Raw genomic sequence first — 14,261 nt, 5'->3', positions numbered from 1 at the left:
CAAAATAATAATAATAATAATAATAATAATAATAATAATAATAATAATAATAATAATAATAATAATAATAATAATAATAATAATAATAATAATAATACAAAATAATAATAATAATAACTATAACGAAAATAAGAATGATAAATATAGTAAATCTGTTAAAATCGTCTTTTGCCCATAAATGTAATGGCTCCACTCATATCAGTAACATCTCTAATCTTCGGCACTTACATGACATTTTTGAGTAGCAAGTGCTGTAAAACTCTTACAAAAATTAAACACTAAAACCAATCTAAAGGCGCACAATGCCGACGACTACAGTACAGAGTGTGATGACACAACTTGTTGCATGACTAACTGAATGACTGTATAGGTCGGTGATAAAATCGATAAGTACCCTGATCTCACCCCCAAATGCGCCGGACAAGTGTATCGTAAGTGAGAGAGAGAGAGAGAGAGAGAGAGAGAGAGAGAGAGAGAGAGACAGACAGACAGATAGACAGAGAGATAGAGCGAGAGAGGGGGGGGGGAGGCAAAAGAGAGAGAGAAAAGGTAGTGGTGGAGAGGGGGCGGAGTCAAGTACAATCCTCCCATGTCTCTGTTCTAACTCTCCTTCTCTAAAGCACCCGCTGTTTCTATAGAGCAATGTTTCGTTAGGTTTAGCTCACTAGCACAGTGAGAACATAATATAATACTCTACTGAGATCAGAATGATGAAAAAAAACCCCTGAACCAGGTCTGCTTGTAGTGTAAGCTATATAGTTTACATTGAAAGACATAGTCACTTTTCCTAAAGAGCCCAGATCCGTCATTCCGCGTGTTTTCTTTTACTCATCCGTACCCCATGTCACTCAACCATGCAACAGAACCGGACATTGAAAGCATCTGGAATGCACCCTCGAATATTTGTATGTATACGAAGGCCTCTTATTGAGTACCCAAAAGTGACACCGTTTTTCTGATAGGTCATACTCATACTGTACATGCTATTGCAAAAATGATCTACAGTATGCACATGTCATGTCACTTTGACCGGCTTGCAGGACAAACTGCTATGTTAGGTCATAGGTCGCTTGAATACCTGTTTGATGCGTATGGGATGATTTGTTAAAATGAATGAGAAAAAGAGACCTAGGATTCCTTCTCTTTTCTGAGAGTCCGAAGTCGATGGATGCGAGGTTGACTGTGCATCGGTACGTTGTCTTTTCCAATGATACATTATTACTGTAGTTAGTGCTGAAGCAATCTCTATTCTTTTGAAAGAAATGCTTGTTCTGTATGGGATTTTCATATGAATGAGCCTGCTAATGGTCTTCTGATTATGTTCATGAATGAACGTAACAATGCCATACACTTTGTAATGCAAGCCTCACCAGGACTACATTTTTCAATAGGCCTACTACAACTAGTGAACTACTGGTGTATGAGTAGCTAGCAAGAAGTTTTTCGAGGACCACTAAACAAATTTTAGATATTGGACAACTCCGCAAAGCGTCCCTGGCACTATAATATATAAGAAAAACTATACTTTACTGGTCCAGCATAAGACACACGCAAATACATTATTGCAACTCATCATTCTCATACCTCTCCACCCACCCTCACCCCTCTCTCTTCTTTCTCTCTCTCTCTCTTCTGTCTCTGTCTCTCCTCTTCTTTCTTTCTCTCTCTTTCTCTCCCCTCCCCCCTCTCTCTCTCTCCCTCCCCTCTCCTCTATTTCTCCCTCATTACTTATAAAATAATGACACGCACCGTGATAATTGTAAGGACAAACATTGAAAACAAATGTGAAATGAAATATGACTATGAGAGTAAAAACGACTTCTTAGATCGTACAATACACACAAAAAGGGAAATTTTGCCTAGATTTACCTTCTCTGTAATCTACAAAAAAAAGAGGGATCATAAACAGGGTTATGTGTTGTTAAATACAAAAGCGAATTAGACCGTTTCATCCGTGGCAGTAGTTCAAACGACTCTCTAATCGAAAGAAGAAGTAATGGTGATCGTAAAGTACTGTTGGAGACCATAATAATATACCACACGGCATTCACAACTGAGTGTTGACGTCATATAATATTATTTTTAGCAACGGAGTTTCGTTTTGTTCAAGATAACCCAAAATTTACAAAAAGGGGAGCCCTGCATCTTGTGTATATGTGCTCAACTGTCAGAAATACATAAATGTTGATGGTCTTGATCGTTTTGTCTTGAAAGAAGAAAAGCTTGGGAGCACAATCATACTAAACATGTTAGGGTGACACGGAAAAACATGGTTCTTTTCACGTTCCAATTATGGGCTAATTTGAGGAAAACGCGCCAACTTTTGAATAGGGTGCACTCCGGCAAATGCCTCTACGGTGAATTCTTGTCTTTTTTTAGAATGAAACACCAAGCGATATCGATTCTTTAGATATTTAGGTACCCAAAAATGGACACAGTTAAAAATCACATTTTCGACCCAAATATTGTGTTTTGCAGACCCGTGACCTGCTTTAAATATTGCTTGTGATTACTGTATACCCCTTCATCTTTTGCTATTTTGGTTGGGTTATTCTAAATTGCGCAGGCAATGTCTACTATCCAAATGGACCTGAGGACAGACTGGTAGGGCTTTAAAAGAGCTGAACGTCTACACGTTGCTTGAAATCTACAAAACAAAAGCAGGAAAGTGGGATGCGCGGGAAGGGAGCAAATCGGCGATAAGGGCTAGATCTAACCCAGCACGCAGAGACCGGTGTGGTAAAGATATTATCAAGAAATCACAGAGTGTGCACCTATGGCGGCCAGTTCGTTGGCTGTATAATAGATCATATCGGTGGAAAAGAGTCACTTCCAATGAAGATTAAAAATTAAATATGCTCAATTTTTTCAAGTCTCAAGAAAGAGAATAACTGTGAATGTGTCACGACAAGCCGGAATCAGGTGCTCGTCAACTTTGGGACATGTGGAGTTATTGGTATCATTTTAAAGCTTCTTCATTTGTCTTGCTTTCCGGGGAAAAAATACTCCTCTATCATGAATAGAAGTCGAGATATTTGCGATTGAAGAAGGTGGGGGCGCCCGGTTTCAGAGGTAAAATTAGCGAGAAAATGGCTGCCAAAAAACTGCAAATTTACATTTGAGTGTTTTAAATCAACATTTTTCAGTGAAATCAAAAACAAAAAATGTGTATTTAAAAGTACCTTAAAAATGTTGAGTCAAAAAACAAAAATTCTATAAAAATTTCCGAAAGGACAGAAAAATGCCAGTTTCTTCGATTTCATTATTTTGACTATTTCCTGATTTCACCATGCCTCACATATATCTATATTTAGAGCTTCAAAGTTTGCTTTTCATTCAAAATGATGTGTTCTCGCAAACAGCATTGATGTGAAAATCCCTCTCAGCTGCGCTGTCCACTCTCTGGAAGTCCTGTTGGTAGCAATGACCGACGTGCGCAGAGGTAAAAATCAGATGGGTAGTCAGGTTTTGTCAAAAGCTCATGCTTTTCAGAATTAACTGTCCAGAAGTATATCTAAATAAGGCACATGTTTAGCTCTGTGTTCGTACACATTTGCCCCTGGCCCAAGATTTTTTAAACGATTTTTTTCAGACTTTCAAATTTTCAAATTTAATTTTTCTAGCGAAATTTGGATTGAACACACAACAAACAATAATCAATCTGAAACTCATTTTTTTGACTTTCTTTTTGTTATAATTTCAAATTCATATGCCCCTTATCTGGAAAGAGCAAGGCTTCAGTGTATGACATAGATTATTTTCGTACTCACAAAACCTCAAGAAACATACCTTTTTCAATGAATGGTTATAACAAACTTACAACTTCATAAACCTTTTAAATACAAAAAAACCCAAACCCTGATATATTTTAGGAAAAAATAGAAAAGATGGATCTTTATTTCGATGTATTGGGCATAGCAGTCCATGCAGAAATAGGACAACAATGCTACAATGAAAAAAACCACCAACACCAAAGTTAACACAAAAACATGATGACTTCACCTGCCTGCCCAGCCAGTTTGGACCACCTACTGTAGGATGAATTTCGATGAATTTCTGGAAAGAGGTAAGTGATCTCAACAGTACTTCAACACATATTTGGAGACTTCCAATTTTGTTTACCTGTGGTCTCATCCTGGGATTCCAGCGACAGTAGTAGCCAGTCCAGACCTGTATGCGCCGCACACTGGCCACTGGGTACAATACGTGTTGGTGCACATGGGCTGCGTACAGTGGGTTGGTGAATTCCTCCAGTTGGCAGTTAACGAAAGACCACAGCGAAACTGTCTCCTCTTGGACACGCTGAAAGGAGGAACGTTTGATAAAAGTAGCAAGAGTCAAAATAATTTATGAAGCACAATTACAGCCAGAGATACTGTAGTCTGGGACCTTGGCCAAAAACCTCACAATAAACACATTTTGAAAAATAAGACTTACATATATCTAGCGATTAACTTTTAGTTTAGTTTTAGGAAGAGTTTTACGGCACTTGCAACACAACAATGTCATATAAGCGCCGAAGATTAGAGGTCTTACAAGAAAGTAACAAACATAAAAATGAGGAGAGTTCAGGACGAAAGATGTTTAATAGGAAAGAAGGAGCAAATCACACCAGAGCACCTGCTAACCACCCACAACGATTAATTTGGAGCCCCTTTGTTTGACATCAGAATGATATGGGTTCAATGCACCTTTCATTAGTCCCCATGAAGAGATGGGGTCACTGAATGTAACTTCCATCTTCATCAATACAACTGAGCAAAGTACGTATAGAGCCTTGAAAACTCTCCAAATTCAAGAAGACCCATAGGGTATTTGAAATATGGTCATTCCCACAATAGCTCAGCTTGACACCAACAGCACACCTTAGGAATTGGGAAAAAGAATCTGGTGGTAAAAGAAATATGATTGAATATATACTATAAAAAGTGACAGTGGACAGAAACAATAATGATGCTAATCTTCAACCCCCCCCCCCCCCCCCCCCACACACACACACAACTCATCACAAACATTGAAACAAATACTATGAGTACTTCAAACTTAGTTCAGGGCTCAGGAGCAATGTAACTTACCTCTTTCCTTCTCTCTCTCTCACAGTTGAAGAGAAATGTCCCAAACAAACAGCTGTACAAGTGATCCAGTATAGTGATCAGAAAATGCTCATTGAATTCAAATGCATTGGGAAACTGGGGAAGATAGCAGACAAAACAAAAAAAATAAGGAGAGGAATCATTTAAAAAAAAAAAATGTCAGTGCTGGATATGATGCGGATAAACTTTGCCAGAGTTTTAGGGTTGTACACAAAAATTCTAAAGAATACAGAAATTATACTATGCTCATTTTCTAGACCTCAATATACTTAGTGTAAGAGACAAATTTAATGCAAAACATATTTTCAAAGAAGAAGCACTTTCATATTCTATCCTATATTACAAACAACAGTTTAACAGTGGTTGAGACAGCAGAAAAAATGTTCAGTCTCACTTGGAAAAACTTCAAAGCCTACCTGCTGGGTCATTTGCCATACACAGTCAATGAATTGCAGGAAGACTGGAGACCTGTCAGCATCAGAGTGCTTGTCTTCTCCATGACCAACTCTCTGCAAGAGGACAAAAAAATCCCTTGACGTACAATATGTATATGATTATTTTTGTCTCAGTTTTACAGCGCTTGCAACTGCATAAGGTCATATGAGTGTGCAATAATGAACAATATAGAGGTTGTGCAAAACAAAATAACAACACTGATGAAAATGATATGGAAAGGTAAAATGGAAAGGGCAGTACAACCAGGCACACAACCAATATCACAAATGGGTGATAGTACCAAATTATGGGGCTATGGGTCTTTGAGCTAAGTAAGAAAACATACAGGACTAGAAAAGCAGATAATGAAAACAGCTGCTACAATGCTGGCAAGTGGCATAAACCAATCTCAACTAGGGGGAACTAAAAGCAAGACAAAGGTGAAGTGTTTCAATAACTGTTTCAAATAGAAGTGCATATGTGGCACAATCCACTGGAAGAGATGGCTGTAAACTGAAAAGAAAGTACTCTGTAATGAAAAATAAAAATCTTTAAAAAAGCAGGCACTTACCGTTTTAAACTTGTGCCCAAAAGCACACCACTCTTGTTCTATCAACACTTCAAATCCCTTGATGGTGCGGTAGTATGGATCCAACATCACCATTGACAGTGATGTGAGCTGAAGAAAAAAAGAGACGGTCAAGTTCACATGGCAAAAACAAATGCATAAAGAAAGAGGCAACCTTACTCCCTGAATGTACATATAGAAGAGGGGAAACCAATTGCCAGGTACAAATTTCCGAGCAGACGGGTGGAGCTTAAAATAGATTATACCTTTTGAAAATGGCCATCATTTCAACCTATCCACAACTTACAATCTGTTCAGGTCATACCCAAGCGATTAACGCTTTTCATCCACTAAGTTCATCAGGGTCAATTTTTGGGCGTATGTAGTTATTGGTATCATCTTAAGCTTGTTTATTTGTTTTGCTTTTAGTGAACAAAATACCCATCTATCTTGAAAAAAAGTCGAGATTTCTGCGTTTGGAGGAGGCGGGGGTTGCCTAGTGTCAGAAGTAAAATTAGCGAGAAAATGGCTGTAACACTTTTGTGACTTCCAAAGCTTGAGAATCCTTGGAAACTGAAAATTAACATTTTTTATGCCTATGATCAATGTTGTTCTGTAAAATCCCATTAAAAATTGTTACCTAAGGTACCTAGTACTGCAGTCTATCATAATAATATTATTAACTAAGCCATCAGCATGTCCATGTCCAGTTGACACACACAAAGTGAAATCTTTCTTTGACCCTTTCTGCTTACCTGTGCTGTACGATCCCAGCCATCACTGCAGTGCACCAGCACAGAGGTTTTGTTGCTCTCCACCTTGTCTGCAATGCGCACAGCACCAGCCAGTATAATCTGTATTACAAAAAACAAAGAAGTGACTCTATGAAACATTGACAATTTGGGTGGCATCAGCGGCTCAAGATGTACGCATCAAAAGATGTGACCTAGAAGGAAATGTAAAAGAGGATATTTCCATTCTGCAAAAAGAAATAGCCTATGAGCTGCAGTGATTAAACAGAGCAATGGAAAGGTCACTTTGTAAGAAAACACCCCCACAAAAAATGTCTGATAACAAGTCTCTTTTAGACTGTTCTTACTCAGTCAAGCCGCTATTGTCTTCTTACTTATAAGATCCAAAGTCAGTCTTTGGAACAATATACAAGCATACTAATGCAAAGCAAGAATTTTATGCTAGGACGTACCGTGTCTTTCCAAGACATCAGGAAAAGGTTCTGGGTTACTGGATGAAGAAGTACACTCGAGTTCTGCAGATCATACTATCTCTGTTGTTTCTTTTTTCGCTGATGCAATATTGGAAACATCAACATTATCTTCCTTAGCTTTGTGTGCATAATAAAAATAGCAATGACTTATTTTCTCAACCTTTAGAAGTAAAATAATCATTGTACATGTTTTAAGTCACTATTGACGGAAGGTAGATAATCTTGGAGGCTGGCTGCTCTGATACAGCTTGCCAGAGTCTGCACAAACTGAACAGAGTACAACATCTCAGCAGCCAGACCGATTTCTAAATAAAGTAACTTCCCCCTACGGGAATAAAAAAATTCTTCTGTGGGCAAAACTGATGAGTCTTAACTATTACATTTCAGAAGCTGGTTTATTTACAGTGAATCTTAAAAATAACTTTTGCTGTTGTCCCATTTATCGATGTCAGACCTTAAATGTTTTAAGCCCCCATCGATACAATCTACAACACTTAAGAGGTGGGCTGCTTCGACACTGCCTACCATGGATAACAGGGGCTAAGAGGTATACAACATCCGAGCCATCAGATGGAAATACTTGATAAAATAACTTGGCCCCAAACTCACATTCTCAATGTAAAATTCCATTACTTTCATTTGTTAAAATAGTTTAGTATTTGAGAAATCCCTCCGATGTCTTGACATGCAAATTGTTTGCACATGCACAAATGTAAAGGGTTCATAGAAATGAACAATTTGATGTGTAATTAAAGCAGACCAGTAGGCCTACAGTATACAGGGTAAAAAATCAACCAGTTTGACATTTTAATTGATTTTGTAACCACAAAAGTATGAACATGAACATTTACATATTAAGATTTATGTAAATCAGACAGTATGTAAAGAAGTTATTCAGTTTTTGTGTGTGTGCCAACACTGACCTTTTTATATTTTGTCTCAATTGTTCCTTACTAACAAGTTTTTTCTCCCTTGTTATCAGATTTGAAATGATTTTGTACAAAGTATATTGCTATGAAAATTTTGGTGCTTGGTTTTTGTAACATGTTTCATGTAGATTGACCTATTAAATGTGGAATTGATTTTTTTGTTCTGTTCACCAAATCGTCATACTTTTCAATGCTTTAAACATAACAACTGACGGGATGAGAATTGGTAATAAAGTAATAAAAACTAAAAACTTTTCAACCCATATAAATATCTAGAAAATGAGTGCGATTTCTGTTTCTACAAATTCAGTTATAAATAACATTTTCACAGTGCTGCTTACTTTCATCCAAGGACCTCAGTTACTTGAAAAAAAAACAACACACGAAAAAGGGTACGATTAACATTACATAATTGGAAGGGTTAGTAGGAAAGGAAAGTTACTTTGATGTGCTCCAGCCAGTGGGTTGATTCAATATTGGAAAGCCAGTGAGCATCATCTATGGTGGGGAAACACACTTCCTTCAACTTTCTCAAGCTGTGAAGAGAAAAGATACGAAACATAACTTTCATAAAATGCTCACCTTTATACAAAGCAACGTCAAAATCAAATCAAAGATAGTCACAAACAGGGAGCCAATGAGTTAACTTTTTGTCCATTTTGGGGAACATGCAGCAAAATACAAATAGACGTACTACTGACACACAGCCTATTTTTTGTTAAACTTTCATTTTGTGTGTTCAAGGTACATGACTGGGGGGTAATTTTGTTAGTTTGGGGCAAATTGGCATAATGATATTTGACGAGTTAGGAACCTCACCCTTGTACTCCTTTCAAGATATTTTAACCTCACAGTCTCAGTACTAGTACATTATTGAATATGCTTGCACCAGCTAATGGGTTTAACAGCATGGTGAAGGTAATGGGGTTAAAAGCACAACAACACACACTGAAAAACAATGGGATGAATGCAACGCTTTTCCTCACACAACCTTTGGACTAAAAACAAGCAGGGAAACTCCCAACAAATTTCAGTTCACAGTGTGTTAACAATCAAAGTGAAAAAAAAAATCCTTGCTCTGATGTGCATTTATACAAAGGTCATTATTTAATGTCAGACAATACTGTGTCTGTCCACCCCACTCCCCATCAATAGGCAGCATAATCTTTATCTCCACGGCAAAAGTGAACTGAAAGTGTGCACAAGGAAAAATTGTAAGTAAAGAACAGATTTATGCTACACATATACAAGTTACGTCAGTCATGTTGAGTGATGCTCAGACACTGAAAAAAAAGTGCCTCCGCAATGGAAAAGGCTCTATAAATAGTGAGAATAAACCAGGCCCCAGTCCAATCAATATAAAAACGCACACAAAATGGATACAGAAGTAAGTGTAACTTAAATAGAATTAATGAGATAATTCAGTTAAAAAAAGCTAGTACATCGTACTTGATGGTGTCAGTAGTTTAGTGGATACGCTATCACACTCATAATCATGAGGTTGCGGGTTCTTGAGTTTAAGCTGCAGGCCTGACGTTGTGTCCTCGGGAAAGGCACTTTACACAGATTTTCCCTATTTCATCCAGGTGGGTACCCGACCATAAACAGCAAAAGATCTTGTCAGTATGTTACTGATTTAGAGCCTATAAATGGCAGCTTGCGCAGTATGCTTCCCAGGAAGTTGAGATTGCTTTAGAATGCTATCAGGTCTGCTGATACCATGATAAGCGCATGGACCTTGCTGTTGAGTGGAAATTTGCCCTTTACAAAAGCTATCTATTATTATTATTGACACTGTAGAAAAAAAAAGAAGCAAAACAAAAGAGTTTAAGTCCACCTTTCCCTCATGACATGAATGTTGTGTATGTCCAAGAAGATGAGCTCCGCATTCCTGTAGGCCTCTTCACTCTCATAGCCTCCGCCACGAGCCTGGGGATACATCAATGGGGAGTCAACTGGAGAAGTCATAGAACCAGCAACAAAATGCTTATTACAGATTCAAGCTTTTTCTCAAAGGAATTTGTGCAGTTGATTTTGCAATTGATGACATAAAATAATTTACAAATAACAAGCTATGACATACTCATACTAGAACTATTTCAGAGGTCTCTAAAACTGCCGTTGCAACACATAGCAATGAAAGACCATGATTTTGATTAATCAATATACTTTTCTTCTATAGCTGAAAACTGCATTGCAGTACCTTAGAAATAAACAATTTGGAACCGACTTAAGCTACCAAGTACATCTGGGGTCACGTGGGTTTGGTGCTATGTCTTTTAGGAACAGGAGACGTTAGCAGTGATTATCCATATACACATAGACATAAAGCGTGCATGTATGTGTGTGTGTTTGTGTGAGAGTGTGTCAGGGTGTGTGTGTGTGCCTGTGCGTGTGTCTGTGTGTGTGTGTTTACTTTACTTTTACCGAAAGTTCCAGAAAAAAAGTTCTCGTCTACCTTATTGGCTACGGCATTGACAGAGGGACGAGCATCCATGATGAACAGCTTGTGGGACTGAGCGTTGGTGTCCATGATATTGGTGATGTACTGCTCGTCCTCCCGGTTTGTCCGGCCTGTCACGCCAACCATGGGTTGAGAGGAGCGAGTGATGGTGGCCTGACTCTCTGGATGGATCCACGACAGCACCTGAGGAGGACATAACAATAGCATCAATAACACCGAATCACATCAACATGTTACATTTTCATAGAGAGAGAGAATTCTTACAAAATATATATATATATATTTAACCTGCTTACATACTCATAAATACGGCAAAATATAAGAAATAATATGAATTTACTTTCCGACACTGTCTATCAGAGACTTTCATCCACACTCCCTCCCCTTTTTTCCCGATTTTGCAGATACTGGTGCATAAACAAGCACATATATAATTGCAAGGGCATAAACAAAAAAATTAAGATAACGAGAATGACAGAGAAATGGAGGACAAAATGAAAACATTTAAAAAACTCTCCAGAGACTTACAACTGTGGAACTACCAGTAACAGCAATAAATTTAGCAAATCTCCTTGATACTAAGTTGCTTAGAGCCAGAGTTGTAACTATTTGAGCTGTTTGATTGAACAGTTATAACAAATCTAGTCCAGTTTCTAAAAAAGGAGAGTCTGTTTACCTATTCAATTTTTTCAAAGTTTCAGAACACTTCACAGAAAAATATTGATGGAGCAATGCAGTCTTCAAATGCATGAACAATGAGTGATTTTCTTTTAAAATTAAATCTTTTCTTTAGTAAGTTTTACGGCACTTGCAACACAATGCAGTCATATAAGTGCCGAAGATTAGAGGTGTTACAAGAGAGTAACAAACACAAAAAAGAAGGAGGAGAGATCAGGACGATAGATGTTTGAGGGGAAAGAAGGAGCAAACCACACCAAAGCACATCTAAACACAAGGAGAGAGACACAATATTTACAGCATTTTGGAAACCAACTGACATTCTCTGGGTGCAAAACAAAAAGCCAGACCATTATACCACAGATGGCAATCTTGTCATTCAGTGCCATTGGCCTAAACTACAGCTTACTAACGACAAGGTACTCACCGGTATTCTCTGTCGGCTTCTAAATTCTGCCACTTTTAATAAGTCTGAATCCGACGACTTTTTTGGGACTGCAAGCTAGAAAGACATTTAAAATGAGCTAGTTTTTAATGTAACAAAAATTCAAATCGTCAGCAAAAAGATATTAGTTAATGTAAAAAAACAACAAAAAAATCAACAAAAAAGTTGACAATACAACCTGACTTCAACTTAATTATAAATCTTAGAACAGTACACTTACAAAACCAACTTTATTGTAACTGAGAAAAATACAGATTTTCCTAAACATTAGAGTAGCAATGAAAATGAACTTTTTTGACAAATTAAAAAAACACCCACGTTCAACAAATTACATGGGAATCAATTAAATATATAAAAGCTAAAAGCTCACTTCGAAAAACAATTTGCGAGAAACTTTTTCTGCATATATGTCGCCCCTTTCCCACATCAATATGTAACTAAAGCATGGATAGGAGAAAAAAGTAATGAAATACCACGGCAGGATAGCTGTCGCACAGTTGATAATCTTCATTGGCTCGACTGATTCTCCAACTTTCATTTGGTACACCCTGTGAAGTCATGAACAGTAAACAATAAAACTCTGCTCTGAGAAAATAGATAGCAATTCATTCTGGACATCATAAGGTAAAAACCTAAGAAATAACTGTGGAAACAGAAGATGGAATACATATTATGTTTCATGATGAGGTGGTGGAATCAGGCACTTGTCAATTTTTGGGCATGTGGAGTGATTTATATCTTAAAGCTTTTTCATTTGTCTATATTTACATGGAGAAAAATACCCATCTATCTTGAATAGAGGTCGAAATATTTACGATTGAAGGTGCTTTCTGAGGTAAAAGTAGCGAGAAAATTGCAGCCAAAGTTTGATGGCTTCCATAGTTTGAGCGTCCTTGGAAACTGAAAATTTACATTTTTTGTGCCTTTAATCAACATTTTTCAGTAAAATTAACACAGAAATTTGTTTTTAAATGGACATAGAAAATGTTGAGCCTAAATACAACAATTGTATAAAAATTGCCTCACCAACAGAAAAAATGCTGGTTTTTTAGACCTTATTATTTTTTTTTTTACTAGTGCCTGATTTCACCATGATGCCTCACATATATGAATGAGTGTTTACAAAAGCTGTATAATTTTAGGAATTCTTCATTTCGTATATTTAAGTTAATATCTCGACCAGGAACAACACTCTCTCATATCATAAGCAAGGCATACTTTCCTTTGCAAGAAATGTTTTCCTACCACAAACTGAGATAAAGAAAACAAACATTTTGTCCTTTTGACAGTTAACTATTTGCAGTTTTATCAACCACTTAAATAATATACATCACTATCACTCATTGGATAGAGGTAAAAAGACTCACTGTCTCTACAATCTAGGAGAGCATCAGATTTTCATTTTGAACTCTGCAAATTGTGCAGGAGAGTTTTCCATCTGCTTCCTTTCCTGTTATTCGAAATTCACCTCATGGGTAAAACACAATATAAAATACTCTGAGCAAAACACAACAGTCACTTACCATCCTTTTATATTCTTTTATAGGATCAAATGTCTTCCAGCCATCTTCTGGACCATATCGAACCTTGAACTCAAAGGCAAAAAATTGCTGGTGAAAAAAAAATTTGCTGTTATTTCACTGTGACACAAAAAACCAAAAAGAGAGTACTGCCGATTATAAATTCCACCCCACTATTACAAATTTACCCTTCATTGTTATTCTAGCAATCCCACAACGAAAATAATTTCACCCTAACCCTTTTCTTGCTTACTGTCCAAGAAAAAGCAGTCTGTTTTATATATATTTTCACGCAAACTATTTTTTGTCACGTTTTTGTTTTTCGAAATGAGTTTTCAGCTCTGATATATTTAATCGATTCCCATGTAGACAGCAAACGATCATGTCTGCTTGTGTCTGAGCGCTTAATCAGCTGCTTGCACTGTATGCTTCCTGGGAAGCTGAGAATGTTTCTGGGTGTTCTATGGTTGCTGGGGAAATAATACTGTGTGTAAAGCGCATAGAGCTTGCTGTTGAGCAGGGGTATGCGCTATACAAATGCTATTTATTATTATTATTCTTCGCATTATGCTTTTTAAACTTTTAAAATCACTCCATAAGTAAATAAAGTATTGCGCTTATAAAGTGCTGCATAAATTGGGCGACTTCAAAGAGGTTATATAAATTACTACAGCTTGTGGCAGTGATCTCTTGATGTTCTCCATTTTCTTGAACAATCTGAGATTGTTATGTTATTCCCGTCACTTTGACACTCTTCAGACTAGCACTTCTTACCCCCCACCACCTGTACTCTATCACAAATAAATAATCATCGCAGTAAACGATACATTTCCAAAAAAGCAAGAACAGACAGATATAGAAATTCATTCGTACCAACTGCAGTGAGGTTACTGAACACACAGTG

At 37.2% G+C, this 14,261-nt stretch overlaps 1 protein-coding gene across 2 annotated transcripts in view; it reads right to left on the bottom strand.

The window, feature by feature from the left end:
* The window catches only part of LOC101846994 (myotubularin-related protein 2), a 29,199-nt gene that overhangs the window by 5,905 nt on the left and 9,033 nt on the right, over positions 1-14,261 (bottom strand). For both annotated transcript variants that reach the window (XM_035972758.1, XM_005109921.3), the window contains exons 7-17: positions 13,361-13,447; positions 12,311-12,385; positions 11,820-11,894; positions 10,709-10,897; positions 10,088-10,179; positions 8,693-8,786; positions 6,852-6,950; positions 6,100-6,207; positions 5,510-5,602; positions 5,076-5,189; positions 4,123-4,302 (exon numbers count right to left, since the gene is read on the bottom strand). In XM_035972758.1, coding sequence (XP_035828651.1) covers positions 4,123-4,302; positions 5,076-5,189; positions 5,510-5,602; positions 6,100-6,207; positions 6,852-6,950; positions 8,693-8,786; positions 10,088-10,179; positions 10,709-10,897; positions 11,820-11,894; positions 12,311-12,385; positions 13,361-13,447 — 1,206 coding nt within the window. The remainder of the gene's footprint in view (positions 1-4,122; positions 4,303-5,075; positions 5,190-5,509; positions 5,603-6,099; positions 6,208-6,851; positions 6,951-8,692; positions 8,787-10,087; positions 10,180-10,708; positions 10,898-11,819; positions 11,895-12,310; positions 12,386-13,360; positions 13,448-14,261) is intronic.

This window comes from Aplysia californica, unplaced genomic scaffold (assembly GCF_000002075.1).
Source record: "Aplysia californica isolate F4 #8 unplaced genomic scaffold, AplCal3.0 scaffold00831, whole genome shotgun sequence".
Taxonomy (NCBI): domain Eukaryota; kingdom Metazoa; phylum Mollusca; class Gastropoda; order Aplysiida; family Aplysiidae; genus Aplysia; species Aplysia californica.
This window is presented reverse-complemented; position numbering and strand designations above follow the sequence as displayed.